Here is a 14,756-nt window from a genome sequence, read left to right as displayed (position 1 = left end):
TACTAAATACCTGATATAAAAACGGAGAACCAGCGAAAACTTCACAAATAGCATACAAAATGGTAGAATCAAGTGAAGTCAGAACTATGTTGAAAAATGGATTATTTGTACGGTATGATATTCTTTGAGATCACACCTTTAAATAAATTTCACTTTTAAAAGTAATTTAATAATATATCTTTTTGTGCAGACAAATTTAGTTCATAGGACAGAATTTAAATAGTGACCTCCAAAAAGATGTCATTTGTGCAAATGCTCCCTCAAAATACAAAAACTTCACAAAACGAGACCAACACCATCTTTGTAATTTCCCCACTCCCCAAAACTGATCTACTGTATATATTAAACCCTACTGCAATCTTTAACCCTAGTTTCTCCTCTTCCTGCATATTCCTCTAGCCCCCCTTTAACCCCCCCCCCCCCCCAAACTTCACCACACCAGAAAGCAGCGATGGGTCGTGTTCGTACGAAAACAGTGAAGAAATCCTCACGTCAAGTCATAGAACGTTACTACTCAAAAATGACCTTAGATTTCCACACAAATAAGAAGATTCTCGAAGAAGTAGCCATCATCCCATCGAAGCGTCTCCGCAACAAAATTGCTGGATTCTCCACTCATTTAATGAAGCGGATCCAAAAGGGTCCAGTAAGAGGAATTTCTCTTAAGTTACAAGAAGAAGAAAGAGAGCGTCGTATGGACTTTGTACCTGATGAATCTGCTATTCAAACTGATAGGATTGAAGTTGATAAGGAAACTATTGACTTACTTGCTTCAATGGGTATGAGTGAACTACCTGGTGTTGTGCTTAAGGAAGAACAGCCCGTGGCTATGGCTGCGCCTGTAGGATTCGGTGGACGTGGTGGATTTGGTGGTAGACGTGGTGGGTATTGATAACCGGTCTGTAGCTTTTTTTGTTTAAATGCCTTTGTGTTGTTTCTTTTTGGTGTTATGAGAAGAAGTGCGTTTGTTAAATTTGATCTGATTGTGGTTTGAAATTTGAGTGTTTTTTTTAACCAATTTTAGTGTATTGAACTTCGTGGGTAATGCAACATATACTTTAATTGAGATGTTGTGCATTTCTGTCCAATTTCATGTAAAATAGAACTTTAATTGTTTTGCTAAGTTCCTATCACAGATTTCTTATTGAAGCATTATAGAATTTACTTGTACAGGATTTATCCATGTTACATGCTTTCTTTCTTTGAGCAATGGTAAGCACATTTGGATATGGATGTGGAAGCTTTGTGCATATTCTTCAACATAAACTAGATGTCCTGCACCTTCTTATGTGTTGCCAGATCATAGATGTATAGGCTATTGGTGATAAGAATTGCTTTTATTACCCTATATTTTATAGGACGCACACTTTTCTTAAAGTTGGATAATCTCCAAAGTATGGAATGAATTCGTTCCTCTTGTACCAAAGTGTGAGCTGTCCATGATTTCTATTTAACTTCATGTGGCATTTCTCCCAAGAAGCTATTTCCCATTCTATTTTTTTTTTTAAGTTTATGGTTTAGTTTGGCCTTTCTTTAAGCCAAAATAGTCCTAAACTTTATAGATACTGCAAATTCACAGAAGAAAAATTTGGGCAAGGGTAAAGATTTCTTGCCCAGAGAAACCCTTTCTGCATGTACGTTTAATCTCTAACTATTATACGCGGCTGAATCGGATGAAGATCTTTGATGTTTCCAAAAGTTCCCCAGAAAATATCATTCTTTACTTCACATATTTGGATGTTGAAATATACATGTATGATATCACAATCAAATGAATCTGTTCCTTTGTTACACTTGTCTATCCCTCGAGGCTCAACCAACTACTTGGCCAATAATATAACTGTATAAGGCATTTAACTGCCAAAAGCACCTGAAGAAGAGTGTTACATTGAAGATGCTATTAAATAACACATGATGTTTTATTTCACAAGATAACACATCTATCAATTTTCTACTCACTTCATAGTAATAACACAATACATAATTAAACTACATGCAAGATGATAAACTCTCAGAATACGCAAGCCAAACCATGCTTGACTTGAGCAGAAGCAACAAGTGCCTCAACTTCAAATAAGTATGAGGGGACGCAGGCACATCACTGACTTGAATTGGCAAGTCCAACCATGTTAAGCATATGGCGGTCCTCTTTAAATCTGTCTAACACAGTACCTTTAAGTCGATCATGATTATCGTCTTGAACTCTTTTTGTTGCAACTCCCCAGCATTCTATCACTTCCGGGAAGATCTGCTGGGTCTTTGATAAGCTAGGACTGCCAAAGGTAGTGCAGGTGAAAGTATGCCCCTGGTCAAAGTTAGCTGAGATGAACAAGCCGAAGTGGTGCACTCGTCCTCCAAAACCAATGCCATTGGGAATGCTCTCAGAACTAAAATTTATAGCACACTGCCAAAAGATAAGAGCTTAAACATCTTAGTAATTCAATAGTTGATAAATAAATTCAAGTTTGCAAGTAGTTATTGTTTCAGCATATAAACATCCAGGCTCAAGGGATTTACATGAACCAGGAAAATTAAATTCTGAAAATTCTAATTTCCCAACTATGTGAACAATAATCAAAATGGAAATCCAAACCACTCATGCAATGAAAGCAAGTAACACTGACGGAGCAAATTTTTTGTCAAGTGTACATTTCCCAGATTACTGTACAATGTTGTGAGGCAGGAGATATATTAAAAGCTGTTCTTCTGCGTGAACAATTCCGGATAAAAGTAGGACATGTAGGTGTTTCAGGAGAGCACATAAACTACTTGATAAAAATCTACACCGCCTGGTGGTTACACAAAACTAATGGATGCAAGACATACGTCTTTCATACACAGTATTCTCACTTAACTATGATTAAATGGTATCTATTCTCAGCACCCAAGGGTGTGGGCTAGTAGTCTATGAAGTGGGAGTTGAACCATGAAGTCTCAGGTCCAAATCCCAGCGGAGGCAAGAAACACTAGGTGATTTCTTCCCATCTGCCTATGTTTTGGTAGGCGGAGTTACCCGGTACCTATGCTGGTGGGAGGTAACATATACCTGAAATAGTCGAGGTGCACACAAGTTGACTTGGACACTACCTTCATAAGAAAAAAGTATGTATACTACTGCATTGAGAGAACTTGCAATATGTATACTACTGCACTGAGATAACTTGCAAAAATATTGATACATTTTCGTCTCTTCCCAAGTCTCAGAAGGCAAAAGAAGAATGATAAACCCCCAGTTTCGAAATCCAAAATCCGTCAAGGATCACTTATGATCAAATGGGGGCAATAGGTAATAACCAGTAGCAACGAGTTGCAACTTGAGAAATGAAGAGCCCACGGGAAAATAGGAAAAAATTTTAAGAGTTGGAGGAACTTTGAAGTTTTGAACAAGAGGAGGCCTTCTCCAATGATACCAAGTGAATCCATTATTTCTTTTGACAGCTAATATGGATAAAGTTGAATAATATCAATTTTTTCAAAAGGTTCAGAAGCTTACCCACTGTAAATTAGTGTTCGCTCCAGTAGGACGGTAAACTGATGCCTTCGGGTATAGCTGGAAGAGGAAAGACTTCATGTCCCCATAAAAATCAGCATGCTTCTCCCATGGTTGAGAAGCATAACCTCCATAAATATAACCTTCCTTATCTTTTATTATCAATAAAGTTGGTCCTTTGTCATTTCTGCAGTCCAAGTTGGGAGTTAATACTTGGATAAAAGAGTTTAACACTTGGCTCAAAGAATGATACTACAGCAACCAGACATAAAAATGAGAGGAAAGAGTGATGGCATTTATGCATCAGTATGCGCCCAAAATTTATCATTTAGCTGCTAGAAGAATCAATGCTGCATGCAAGATGGTATGTTGTGAATCCTGTGATGGGATTCATGCACATAACATCTCTTTGTGGTTGTCAATAGCCATTCCACGTATTCAACAACCAATTCTCGAATCATCCTTGGATTCCTCTAGTTGGGTTATAGACACCTTATTAGTTTCTTGAATGGGTTTGAGACTCTGTTTAGGCAAGTTTATGAAGATATTCAGTGATTCTTGAAACTTATCGAGGCTAAATGCCCATGGAGAGGATGCAGAAATGAAATGCCAGCAAGCTAGGTCTGAGTAGGGAAAACTCCACCCACAAAAGAGTAGGGGTGGACGAGGGTGATGGATCTCAAAGGGAGAGTGGTGTGGACAATGAGAAATATGCAATGCCCTATCACCATCTTAAATAAATGTCCTAGCTTCTTAGAGGCTGGATCATGAATAGTATAACACTTACTCCACTCATTATCAATGCATGGCAGATAGCTTAGGGAAGCTTCTATAGTTACGAAATGCAGTTAGTTTTGCCTGGAATCCATTGGAGAAATGCATGTTATACTACTTGATATTTCAAAGTCCATTGTACTAACAATACGTAGGTTAACTTCGCAACTGATATGAAAAAAATAAAATGGCATCTATTTAGCAAGTTGTGCAAGTGGAAGTTAGGATAAACTGAAAGATGATACTATAAGCATATTCAGTGATCTGATAAGCTGAGAAATTTTTTCTGTCAAGCCCAAAATAATGATGGAAACAAGATGGCTACCAAAAAATCTTTTAGCCTAACTATAGCTAATTTAAAGATCTTAATTAGATCAAAGATACTGATAGTTAATCCTCAAATAAGAAAATCATTTCTAAGCTAACATGAAGCCACTCACGAAATGTTCCCCAGGAATGTATTGAAACTTAGACCATGTACTGTACTGTGATATAAAAGTCTCCATTCATGCAGCTCGTCTTGTGGGAGGGCCCCCCCTATATGCCAAGCATATTCCTTTCTTAACAATAGTACAGCAGGATCAATATTTTCCGGGTGTATTAGCACAGGAACCTCAGAGCCTGCAAAAGAAATACTAATAGATTAGTAATCACTGCATACCACCTAGCTTGACTACGTTTTTGCAACTGTGAAAATATTTTACCGTGTTTTTTTCCCTTTTGCGTGCCTGGGGATGGGGAAGTGGAATGAAAATTATGAATACAAACAAACCAGATTTCCATATACAAACTGATATGTGTAACTGACAATATTCTAGAGTGGTTATAAGTAAAGAATTAGGTTTATACCTATTCTACTGGAAAGCTGCATAAAACTAGCAAGAAGAGTTATTATGACAAAGAAAATCCTCAAACTAAAATTGCTCTTTCATTTCATGAATGAAGATTTTTCAAGTTAAATTTGAGAAAATAATGTGATTTCACATATGCTGTGTGGGGGAGGGTGGAGGGTTGTGTATCCGTGCCACATTAGCATCCTGTATGTGTAAGGAAGCAATACTCAAAATAAGCAGAGTATCATTAAACTATCAGAGAGATACATGATGAAAAAATATGTTCAAACTGAACTTAATCTTTCATTTACATGATTGAAGATTTTTCAATTTCAGCTTGAGAAAAACTGATAATTTTTTTAATCAGCTGACTCCATACTAGCATCCTTGCTTCCTCTATATCCAAGTTTTCAGAGGATTCAACATAGTTACAGACTATTTTTATGTTGGCAGCCAGCCTACTGCAACCTCCTTCTTCATCCGGATTTAAGAGCGGCTATGCTTTGTGAAACTCACATACACAAAGTAAAAGAAAACACGACAAAGTACTTTATAAGGAGGAAAAAGATAACATGACAACGCGCAAGAAAATGGTTCTGACTGGATACGTCCTCCTCCCTTAACTTTGCAATGCGCACAACCATCAAAAATACTATAGAGTTCGTGAAAAGGTAAGGGCCCTGTTAGATCAAACCCTTTGTGAATCAGGTGATCATAAAGTTTTCGCCCCTGGTATATGGATACAAAGGAATAGGACATATTTAAGGAGTCCTTCACAAGCTTAGGGAAGCATGGCGATGAACTTGTCCTTGACTCTGCTCTAGGAATAATCTTAACACCACTTCCTATACAGAAATGATCTTTCTGAGAGTAAGAAAATTGCATCGAAACAAGCATTACCCAATTCCTTATTTCATTGACCATGATAGCCACAAAGCATCCTACCACCCTCGTGTATTTCCCTCACTCCCCAAGATCAAATTCTATTGCTTTCATATAAATGTGGCAGACTAAAAAGCTAAACTGTTATAAGAATCCCCATAACAGCAACTACACCAGTTGCAGGACTCAGCATATTTAACAGAACTCTAGAATTATGCATAATAACATATAAATTTCAGATAAAACACAAGTAATGTCTATTACATGCAAAGGCCAGTATCATGCATAGTTGTCATAGAAGTTTCAGAGAATGTAGAAGTGGAACCAAATAGAAAAGCCAACATTCAAGCCCACAGAAATTCACCCAGTAAGCAATGCCCAATATGTAGAAACATATTCCTCTTAGAGAAACTACAAATAACAAGAAAAAATGTGGAAATACAAATTAGAAAAACACAAGATGACTGTAAAGCAGAAACCTGAATCACGTGGAGACAACAGACTTCCGAGAAACTTCCTTACTGATGGAAGACGGGCACACCAACTTCTAAATTCCTCGAAAGAAATATAACTTTCAGCACATTGTTTATCATCCGTTGTTAAATTTGCAGCATTCAGGAAAATGTCAAGAACTTCCCTCTCTGAACTAGGTTCAGATTGATGGCTCTCATGAGAAGATATATTTCTGAGTACTGCAGTCAAGACAGCTTCAAGATCAGATCTGCAAATTGATCCCAGAGATGTATTTACCACCATAAAGGAGAAACAATACTGCTGGGTTTTCTTTTATCATTCTCTTTTCGGTGTTCAATAGTACGGATATCTATATAAAGAAAAAAAGAAAAAGAAGAGGATCTAGAATTATTTTTAATGATAATTAAAAGTTAAATGTTTAAAACCGGACTAGGCAGGGGTTATTTTAGGAGAGCCTCAATGAATCTATTTGACATCCAAGTTTAAGTAGTCAAGCTCACAAACTGAAGAAAAAACTTCTCATTCGACATATATCTGTTCCATATAAGGATAAAAGAGATTCTGGAAAAAAAATGAACCTTTCATCTGACAACAACTATTGAAATAAAGGAAACAAATACATCATCTAATGCCAGATGGTATGCTCTTTCCAATTACAAGGAGGGCTTCTAGGCCATAGAAAGCAATCGAAGAAGAAACCATTTCTCTTCCATCATAGAATATTATTTTGCAGAAAGAGGCTATTGGAAATTCCCCAAAGGGCCAAAGTTATGGTCAACCCCTTTGATTCAACAACTGTATGTACATGCTACTTAAAGTTTATCAATAAGCACCGCAAGTTTATGTTATCTATCTTGAAGAATAATGCTGGAACCTCCTCCTTCTCCTCAATGGAGATCCATTCTTCAGAAATAAAATTTATGTCACTTCCACCTCAAAAAGTAGGTATAATTTTTAACGAAAAGGGTCCAATCCCAGATATTTCAAGTCTGGTGAACAAACATCACGACCCTATCCAGCCAAAAGCAGGTGCAGCATGGTTGCCTCATTCTGAACTTAAATATTAGCATCTCATGGAGTGTAATGCTCTGCCCGTCCTCTCTTCTTGTAATTATTTTACTTGACTATTACAGAGGAAAGGTAGCAATATCAAGGACAACCAGCATCACTTGACTCCGCAACTAACCTGATGGTTAAGCTTGTATCAAGTGCTTCACAAGGATTTCAAGGTAAAATAGTTAAAGTTTGCAAAACAAATTTAGTTGTAATTCTTTGCTGGCATCATTTTAGGGAGAACTACCTGCGAAAGACAACCCAAGAAAGGGGTTGGGAGGATCAATCAATGTGAAGCTTACAGAAGAGGAATACCCAGGGGGATGCACAGGAGATACGCACGTATTAAAAAGAGCTAAGTTGCTCGGTGCGGGTGTCCAATACGGGTGCGGATCTAGAGGTCGGATCCTTCACAATCTAAATTTTAAAATTCGGGAATACGGATCCAGGTATGGATACGGGTGCAGGGTTCAGCTAAAATTAATTCAAATATCTGAAAATAGAGTTAAAAAAATATGTCTAAATTATGAGACATTAGAAAACTTACAAGTTACAAGATATTTCAGCAAGGAAAACCTATTGATAAAGAGGAGAATCCAAGAAGGAGATAAAAGGAAAAGGGCTGACATAGAAATTTCTATATAAAAGGTACTCCATTTTCTTCAATTTCACTTAGCTTTTGTTTTGATTTTAGAAATCATTGTATCTTTTCCAAAATTTCTCCGCCGATTTTGGTTAAAAGTACCCAAAATCGGTTGATTAAATCAAGTACGTATCCCAGGCCCACACCCACATCGTGTTATGTCGACCGGGTGTGGCACCGAAAGTGAAGAGTCCGAGCAACTTAGAAAAAGAGTGATAATACTATGATTACTGCAGGAAAGAAACAGGATGGCCGAGGATGACTAGAAGAAACATTTTTACAAAGTCTGATAATCTGTTGATTATGGAGAATTTTGCATAAATCAAGATAATGGTAAAAAAAGAAGTCGTGTATAGAATAAGATGAGTGAGACAAAGATATGTTGGGTCAAGTAAAATATGTACATACATACAAATGATTGTGACAATACCAACTTCCCCATTAGTTTTTAATAATGAAATACAAGCCTGAAATCCCTATTTCCTCAAGAGGCTTACATCACAATCTTTTTCGAGATTTTCATTTTGCTTGCCAGTTCTATTTAACATTTGCCCGGTCTTCATTGACAGCATATTTAGAAATTCTGATCAATCATTCTTTACTAAGACCTCTCCTCTCTTTAACTTTAGCATCTTGATAATGATCATCTTCTCATAATTATCATTTCAAAAGTAGTCCAAGAGATAGTGAGATGTCAAATTGCAGCTTTCGAATCAATGTTAAAACTAAAACACCTTAATTGAAAAAAAAATATTAATATAAGATAAAACAAAGCATAATATTAATAGAGAGAATACCAAATCTCAATTCAACATAAAGAAGGCCAAATTAAAATGAATGTATAATCCCAGAACCTCCGAGTGGTGGAAGGAAAAAGAACTGCCTCAAATGAGCCAAAACGCACAAATTATCTCAACTGCACGAAGCAGTTATTTTTCTGTAGAAAAGGGTGGTTAAACTTAAATTGGAAAACAAAAAAAATTGCATTTAAAATAGAGTACCACCTTAGTCCTATGGGGCAAAGCAAAAGTTGATTTTTAATCCAAATTAATGGTAAGTGTACCACCTTAGTCCTAGTACTTTTAGGAGAGCATTCACACTAAAAATAACTGTAGTTTAGCACATAAATCTTCAAAGATCTCTAGCCCGCCCTTTTACCCAAAACCTGATCCCCACACCACACTTGACAGCACTCTATGCCGTCAACCAACCTACAGTGAGAACCTTTGCCCTTGGTTTTCGTAAATATGAAGTTTGAGCTGGTAGAGTTGTCTGTTCCATTATAAAGTTAGTTTGGACTTTTATTTTAACCCATGAATTGAGAGGTAATTAATACATTTAGAAAGTGGAGCATAGTTACATGTAAAAAACTATCTGGAGGGACCAAACTATATATAGCCCTTAAATATATCAACGCTTATTGCTCTACCTTCCAGCAATTCCATCATCAAAGACATCTAACAACTGATAGATAAACTCTTCAATATCATTGTTTGTCCCTTTTTCATAGGTTCCCTGCAATATGAAAAGTGGATGCATACATCATGAGTTCATATTTTTTCATTTGTTGCTTGCAATAGAAGCTTCACAGGTAGAGACAGAATGATCCTCACTTCACCGATAGACAGATACATGTCCATATTTATGCAGTAAAGGATTAAAGGGTAATGGTTATCTGAATGAATTACAGTTTGCAAATATAACACCGTTCTCTACAACTATGTTTTTCACTCTGGATGTCCACGAGGAGAACATCAATATGCTGATAGAAACTTGAAATGGCACACAAGGAGAAGGCAAGAATTTCCAGAGAGACCTCAAATTTCAGAAGTAAAAGATAACACTGTAGAGGTTTATTCTGGTCGTTTTAGGGGTATGACGGACACAAGAAAGTAGAAACACTAGCAGTTGATTAAGTCTCAAGTCTTGTGCTAAAACATCTCTTCATCCCTTTTAGCTCAGCCCTAAATTAGCTCAGCCATTAAGCTTATCCAGTGAATCCTACCAACGTAGGTGGATCATGCTTCAGTAATTACTACCCTGAGTATAGGGACTGCGTTGGAGCTGCCTATGGCTCATAATTCATGGAGACAGTCTCTACATCTCTTCCCTATTTATCATTGCATTCTTTTGGGGCTTCTATCCGAGCTAGCGCGGAATGCAATCTTATAAAAGTGGAATTTGCGCTCAAATGCAGTAAACATGTAACTTGCATTTCCTTCTGTAGATATTGCTTCAACTTTTAAGTCCCATTCTCCATCCTCCAATAGCTTGTTCATGAATATTTTGTGAGTTGAGTCTTCTAGTGCTCATCATTAAAATCTGGTTCCATATTACTCTTCTCCTTTTTTGCTCCATTCTTTTGTTTTACATGCAAGACCACCGGACTATTTTGGATGGTTAGGTGTTCTCCTTGCATAACCTTGCTGTCCTTTTCTATTTATTTATAGGATAACCTTGCCATGCTTAAACATGGAATTGTCGCTTCTTTTAGTAAGAATGAAGTTTATTTGGCTATGGTTGCCTCCTCTCTTAAATACCAATTGTTCTTCTCTTTCCTTATATTAGGTTTCAGCTAAAAGCCTAAAACTAGATAATAAGCTAACGCAAAACTCTAAAACCTTCCCTTCTCCATTTCTTGTATGATAATACTTGTTATGTACTCGGCAAGCGCTATCACATATCTATCCACATATCCATTCTCGTCTACTCCTATAAACATTTGTCAGTCACCTAGAATTCCTCATACCAACGGATCCATATCTTCTCAAAATTTAGTTTTATTTTTCTCACACAATTCTATTTGTGAAGCCTATGCACTAATGATATCTTTTGTTTTCTTTCCCTCACTAATCATAACAAGATAAACCAATCACCAATTCTCTTTACTTCTAAAACTTTATCTATAGGTCCCAGCTCAACATTATTTCCATCCTGCGCTTACTTTTATCGATCCCACAAGCCATAATACCACAGCTTATTTAGCTTGTTGGTCAATCTCTCTAACCTTCCTTCATGCGGGCCAAGTCTCTTATAGACACGCAATATTGGTTCTTCTCCTCTTTAAGGTAGACATTAATTTCATTAACTTCTCCGTACCTAACTAAAAAGAATCTTTGACATCCATGTCAATCAACCTATATACCACTACCGATTTGAAATTCACTATCTTGGAATAACATATTTAATCTATTCATCCAGTATGATGGGGAATCCTTCTTATCTAGCATCATATCCACACACTCTGATGGAACTAATTTCTTTACTCACACCCGTGCATGATATGAGAATCCTTGCTTGTACTCCTTAATGCCAATGTAGTGCGTGCTAAGGAGAGAACATTACCATGAGGATAAAGGATTCAACGCAATTGATAATTTTTTACACTGATCATCAACCTAACACAACCCTCTTTTTCATCCAGGCTTGGAACTAGATATACTCTGGGAGCATATGTGAAAAAATTCGTATGTAGTTTTCATATTGTAGATGTACCTTTTCCATTACGATGTAACAATATTGAGGTTATTATTAGTTAATAATGTTCAACATGTTATAATTCTTTCAGAGTGAGGGGCAAATTATGAAAGTTGTTCGTCCTATTATTATAACAACTATGACATGTTACAATAATGAAATGGATCATATCATACACTTAAGCTCGAGCAAAGTCATGGATATGTGAAGGAAAATGTGTTCTTTTCATTATATATTTTAGGTCACATGTCCAAGCAATTGTCTCTTAAATGAGTGATGGTGCCTTTAGTAAAGAATGAACTTTTATACCAAGTAGGTACAAATAAGTCATGTCATTAAGGGTAAAATCGGGACAACCTAAAAAAGAACTTGTGTCACATAAAAGCAATAACAATAAAGGAATAAGATGAAAAATACTCACTTTAGCAATCACAAGGTCTTCAAATGTAAGTTTCTGATCCTTACGTTTCTGAGTGACCAAATCGAACATTCTATCACCCAACGGCCCTTCAACTCCAATATAACCCTATACATGCATAAATACCCAATTCATGATTTAATTGTAAAAAATCTGAAAATTTAACAGACGAGACATAAAATTGAGAGGAAGCACCTTGAAAACAGGAGGAGAAATGTAATTTCCATTGCTTTGAGATTGTGCAGCTAGAGAATCGAACATCGATTTCAGGTCTTCTAGTTTCTTCTCGGTGAATGCTCTACAAAAGATTATCAAATCCGTTTTGAGTTTAAACTGATCAAACATATTCAAAGTGGGTAACCAGTTGTAGTGTTAAACAGAAATTGCCACCTCTTTGCTAAAGCAAATCGCGGATTCCTGGAAGAAGATTGAGAGTTGCCCATTTTCTGCTCTGCTCTCCTCAACTCTTAGCGTTTTACTACTCTATTGATACTCTCCTCTTCACTTCAAGCTGTTTCCTGTAATAAACGTGGCAGCAAGTAACCGTTTGCAGATATTTCAAGGGGAACTAGCAAAAGTTAGCGGCCCAAATCAGATCGGCTCAGGACAAAAGTGTGTGCGCTACAAATGGAAATGCTTTAGAAGAATTAACTCAAATAGTCGCTCACTCCATCACTTAAGCTAAAAATAGCCAACGAATGTATAATATATACATAATTTATATATTACATATGCATAATTATATATAATCAATGTATAATTTATGTATATAACTAAAAAAAAATTAATATGGCCAGCTATTTGTGTAAAGATTCCGTTTTAGACAAGCTCCAAACTCGAAAGGGCTTTTTACAAAAGTAATGAATTTACATTTGGCTAACTTCTAAATATTAATTAGTTTTTGGCCAAACTTTTAAAAAGTATTTCTAACTTTATTTTTCTCAAAAATGCTTTTCAAAAAAAGTTTTCAAAAGTGCTATTTTTTTCTGCTTCTCCAAAATTATTTCTGTTTCTACTCAAAAGCATTTTTTCTCCTAAAAGCTTGGCCAAATACTTTAACTTTAAAAGAAAAACACTTTTTTCAACTAGGAAAAGCTCGGCCAAACAGGCTATTTATCTGGAAAAAATACTAATTTCTTGTAAAATATAAATTTTTAAAGAATAATTAAAGATTTATTAATAGTTCCAATAATTTTATGCAAATTTTAATAAAAACAGTTACCAAAATAACAACAAAAAAGAAATATGAAATCTAAAAGGATGCTTGTTTAATTTCACCACACACATACACTCTATGAGCCATAATTGAAGTTTCTTTTTCGAGCTTTTGACAAAGTTAGCCACTCGGCAGAAACTATAAACAGCCGCCTAGCCTATAATTCCATATTAAAACTTATACCCAAAAATTAAAATATGTTAACCAACATATTTGTGCTTCCCGAAAAATTTTACGTTGGTTCTATATGTGAGGCTCCTCTTAAATTTTGACAAATGGAAAAATGGGTCCTATGGTGTCACTTTATTAACTTTTTGCAATCTCTTTCCTAACTTCGTTCTTAAAAAAATAAACATTCTTTCTTCTTTGAAAAAAATTTAAACACCTTCTTTCTTCCTTGTACTTCAAAGTTCAAACCATTTCATCTTCCACTACAAAAAATTATCACTACTCCGTCAACTTCGTCAGCAAACTTTTTTTTTCTCACACAAAAAATTTATTCTCACACAAGTATTACGTATCATATCTCACACATGATAAAATTTCTCGTGCCATCTTGTCCTCCCTAGTCACCAAAGTCCAAAATTTTCTTGCATTCTTTCCTCTTCTTCCAATTTATCTCGTTTACTACATCTCTACCAATCTTCGTTCTCGTATCTTCTTCTGGAAAATAAATCATTCACCAAAGAGAAAAAGAAATTGTAGTAAAAATCAACAATACAAACTCTCAACACTTCTTTTCAGGCCAAAACTTTTTTTTATTCTGCCACTTCCATTCTTATTTTATAAAAAAAAATCATCTTACCTTGCCAAATTCTTCTATACAAAATATATAAAATATATACAAAAATAAATTATCACTATGCAAAAAATATACAAAATAGGCTGTCACTATATAATTTATATAAAATAGATTGTCACTATATAAAATATATACAAAATAGACTATTACTATATAAAAATATACTAAATAGACTGTCATTATACAATTTATATACAATAGACGGTCACTGTACAAAATATATACAAAAATAGATTGTCACTATGCAAAAAATATACAAAATAGACTGTCACTATGCAATTTATATAAAATAAACTGTCACTATATAAAATATATACGCAATAGACTGTCACTATACAAAAAATATACTAAATAGACTGTCACTATACAATTTATATACAATAGGCTGTCACTGTACAAAATATATACAAAATACACTGTCACTATACAAAAAGTATACAAAATAGATTGTCACTATACAATTTATATACAATAGACTGTTACTATACAAAATATTTACAAAATAGGCTGTCACTATACAAAAAATATACAAAATAAACTGTCACTATACAAAAAATATACAAAATAGACATTTCGGGCTATTAGATGTAATATGTTTGGGGCGGAGGGACATTTCATGTCAATGAAGAAAAATATGGACTATTAAAATTTTGAGGGGCTATAGAGGGTCATTTTCTCTTCTTTTTCTTTGCTT

The 14,756-nt window shown here is 35.3% G+C and overlaps 2 protein-coding genes across 2 annotated transcripts; one reads left to right on the top strand and one right to left on the bottom strand.

Annotated features, from left to right (window-relative positions):
• The first annotated feature begins 451 nt into the window (after positions 1–451).
• LOC107761505 (small ribosomal subunit protein eS17-like) lies at positions 452–892 on the top strand. The gene has a single exon (XM_016579728.2). It carries the CDS (start codon positions 452–454, stop codon positions 890–892), a length of 441 nt encoding a protein of 146 aa, XP_016435214.2.
• Positions 893–1,821: 929 nt separating this feature from the next.
• Positions 1,822–12,642, bottom strand: LOC107761504 (uncharacterized). The gene is made up of 8 exons (XM_016579727.2): positions 12,435–12,642; positions 12,240–12,342; positions 12,048–12,152; positions 9,579–9,664; positions 6,459–6,700; positions 4,705–4,885; positions 3,494–3,677; positions 1,822–2,404 (listed from the first exon to the last, which is right to left on the bottom strand). The coding sequence occupies exons 1-8, from the start codon at positions 12,485–12,487 to the stop codon at positions 2,099–2,101; spliced, it is 1,260 nt and encodes a 419-aa protein (XP_016435213.2). The 5' UTR covers positions 12,488–12,642; the 3' UTR covers positions 1,822–2,098.
• Between the last annotated feature and the right edge of the window lie 2,114 nt (positions 12,643–14,756).

The sequence above is a fragment of the Nicotiana tabacum genome, chromosome 24, assembly GCF_000715075.1.
Source record: "Nicotiana tabacum cultivar K326 chromosome 24, ASM71507v2, whole genome shotgun sequence".
NCBI lineage: Eukaryota > Viridiplantae > Streptophyta > Magnoliopsida > Solanales > Solanaceae > Nicotiana > Nicotiana tabacum.
This window is presented reverse-complemented; position numbering and strand designations above follow the sequence as displayed.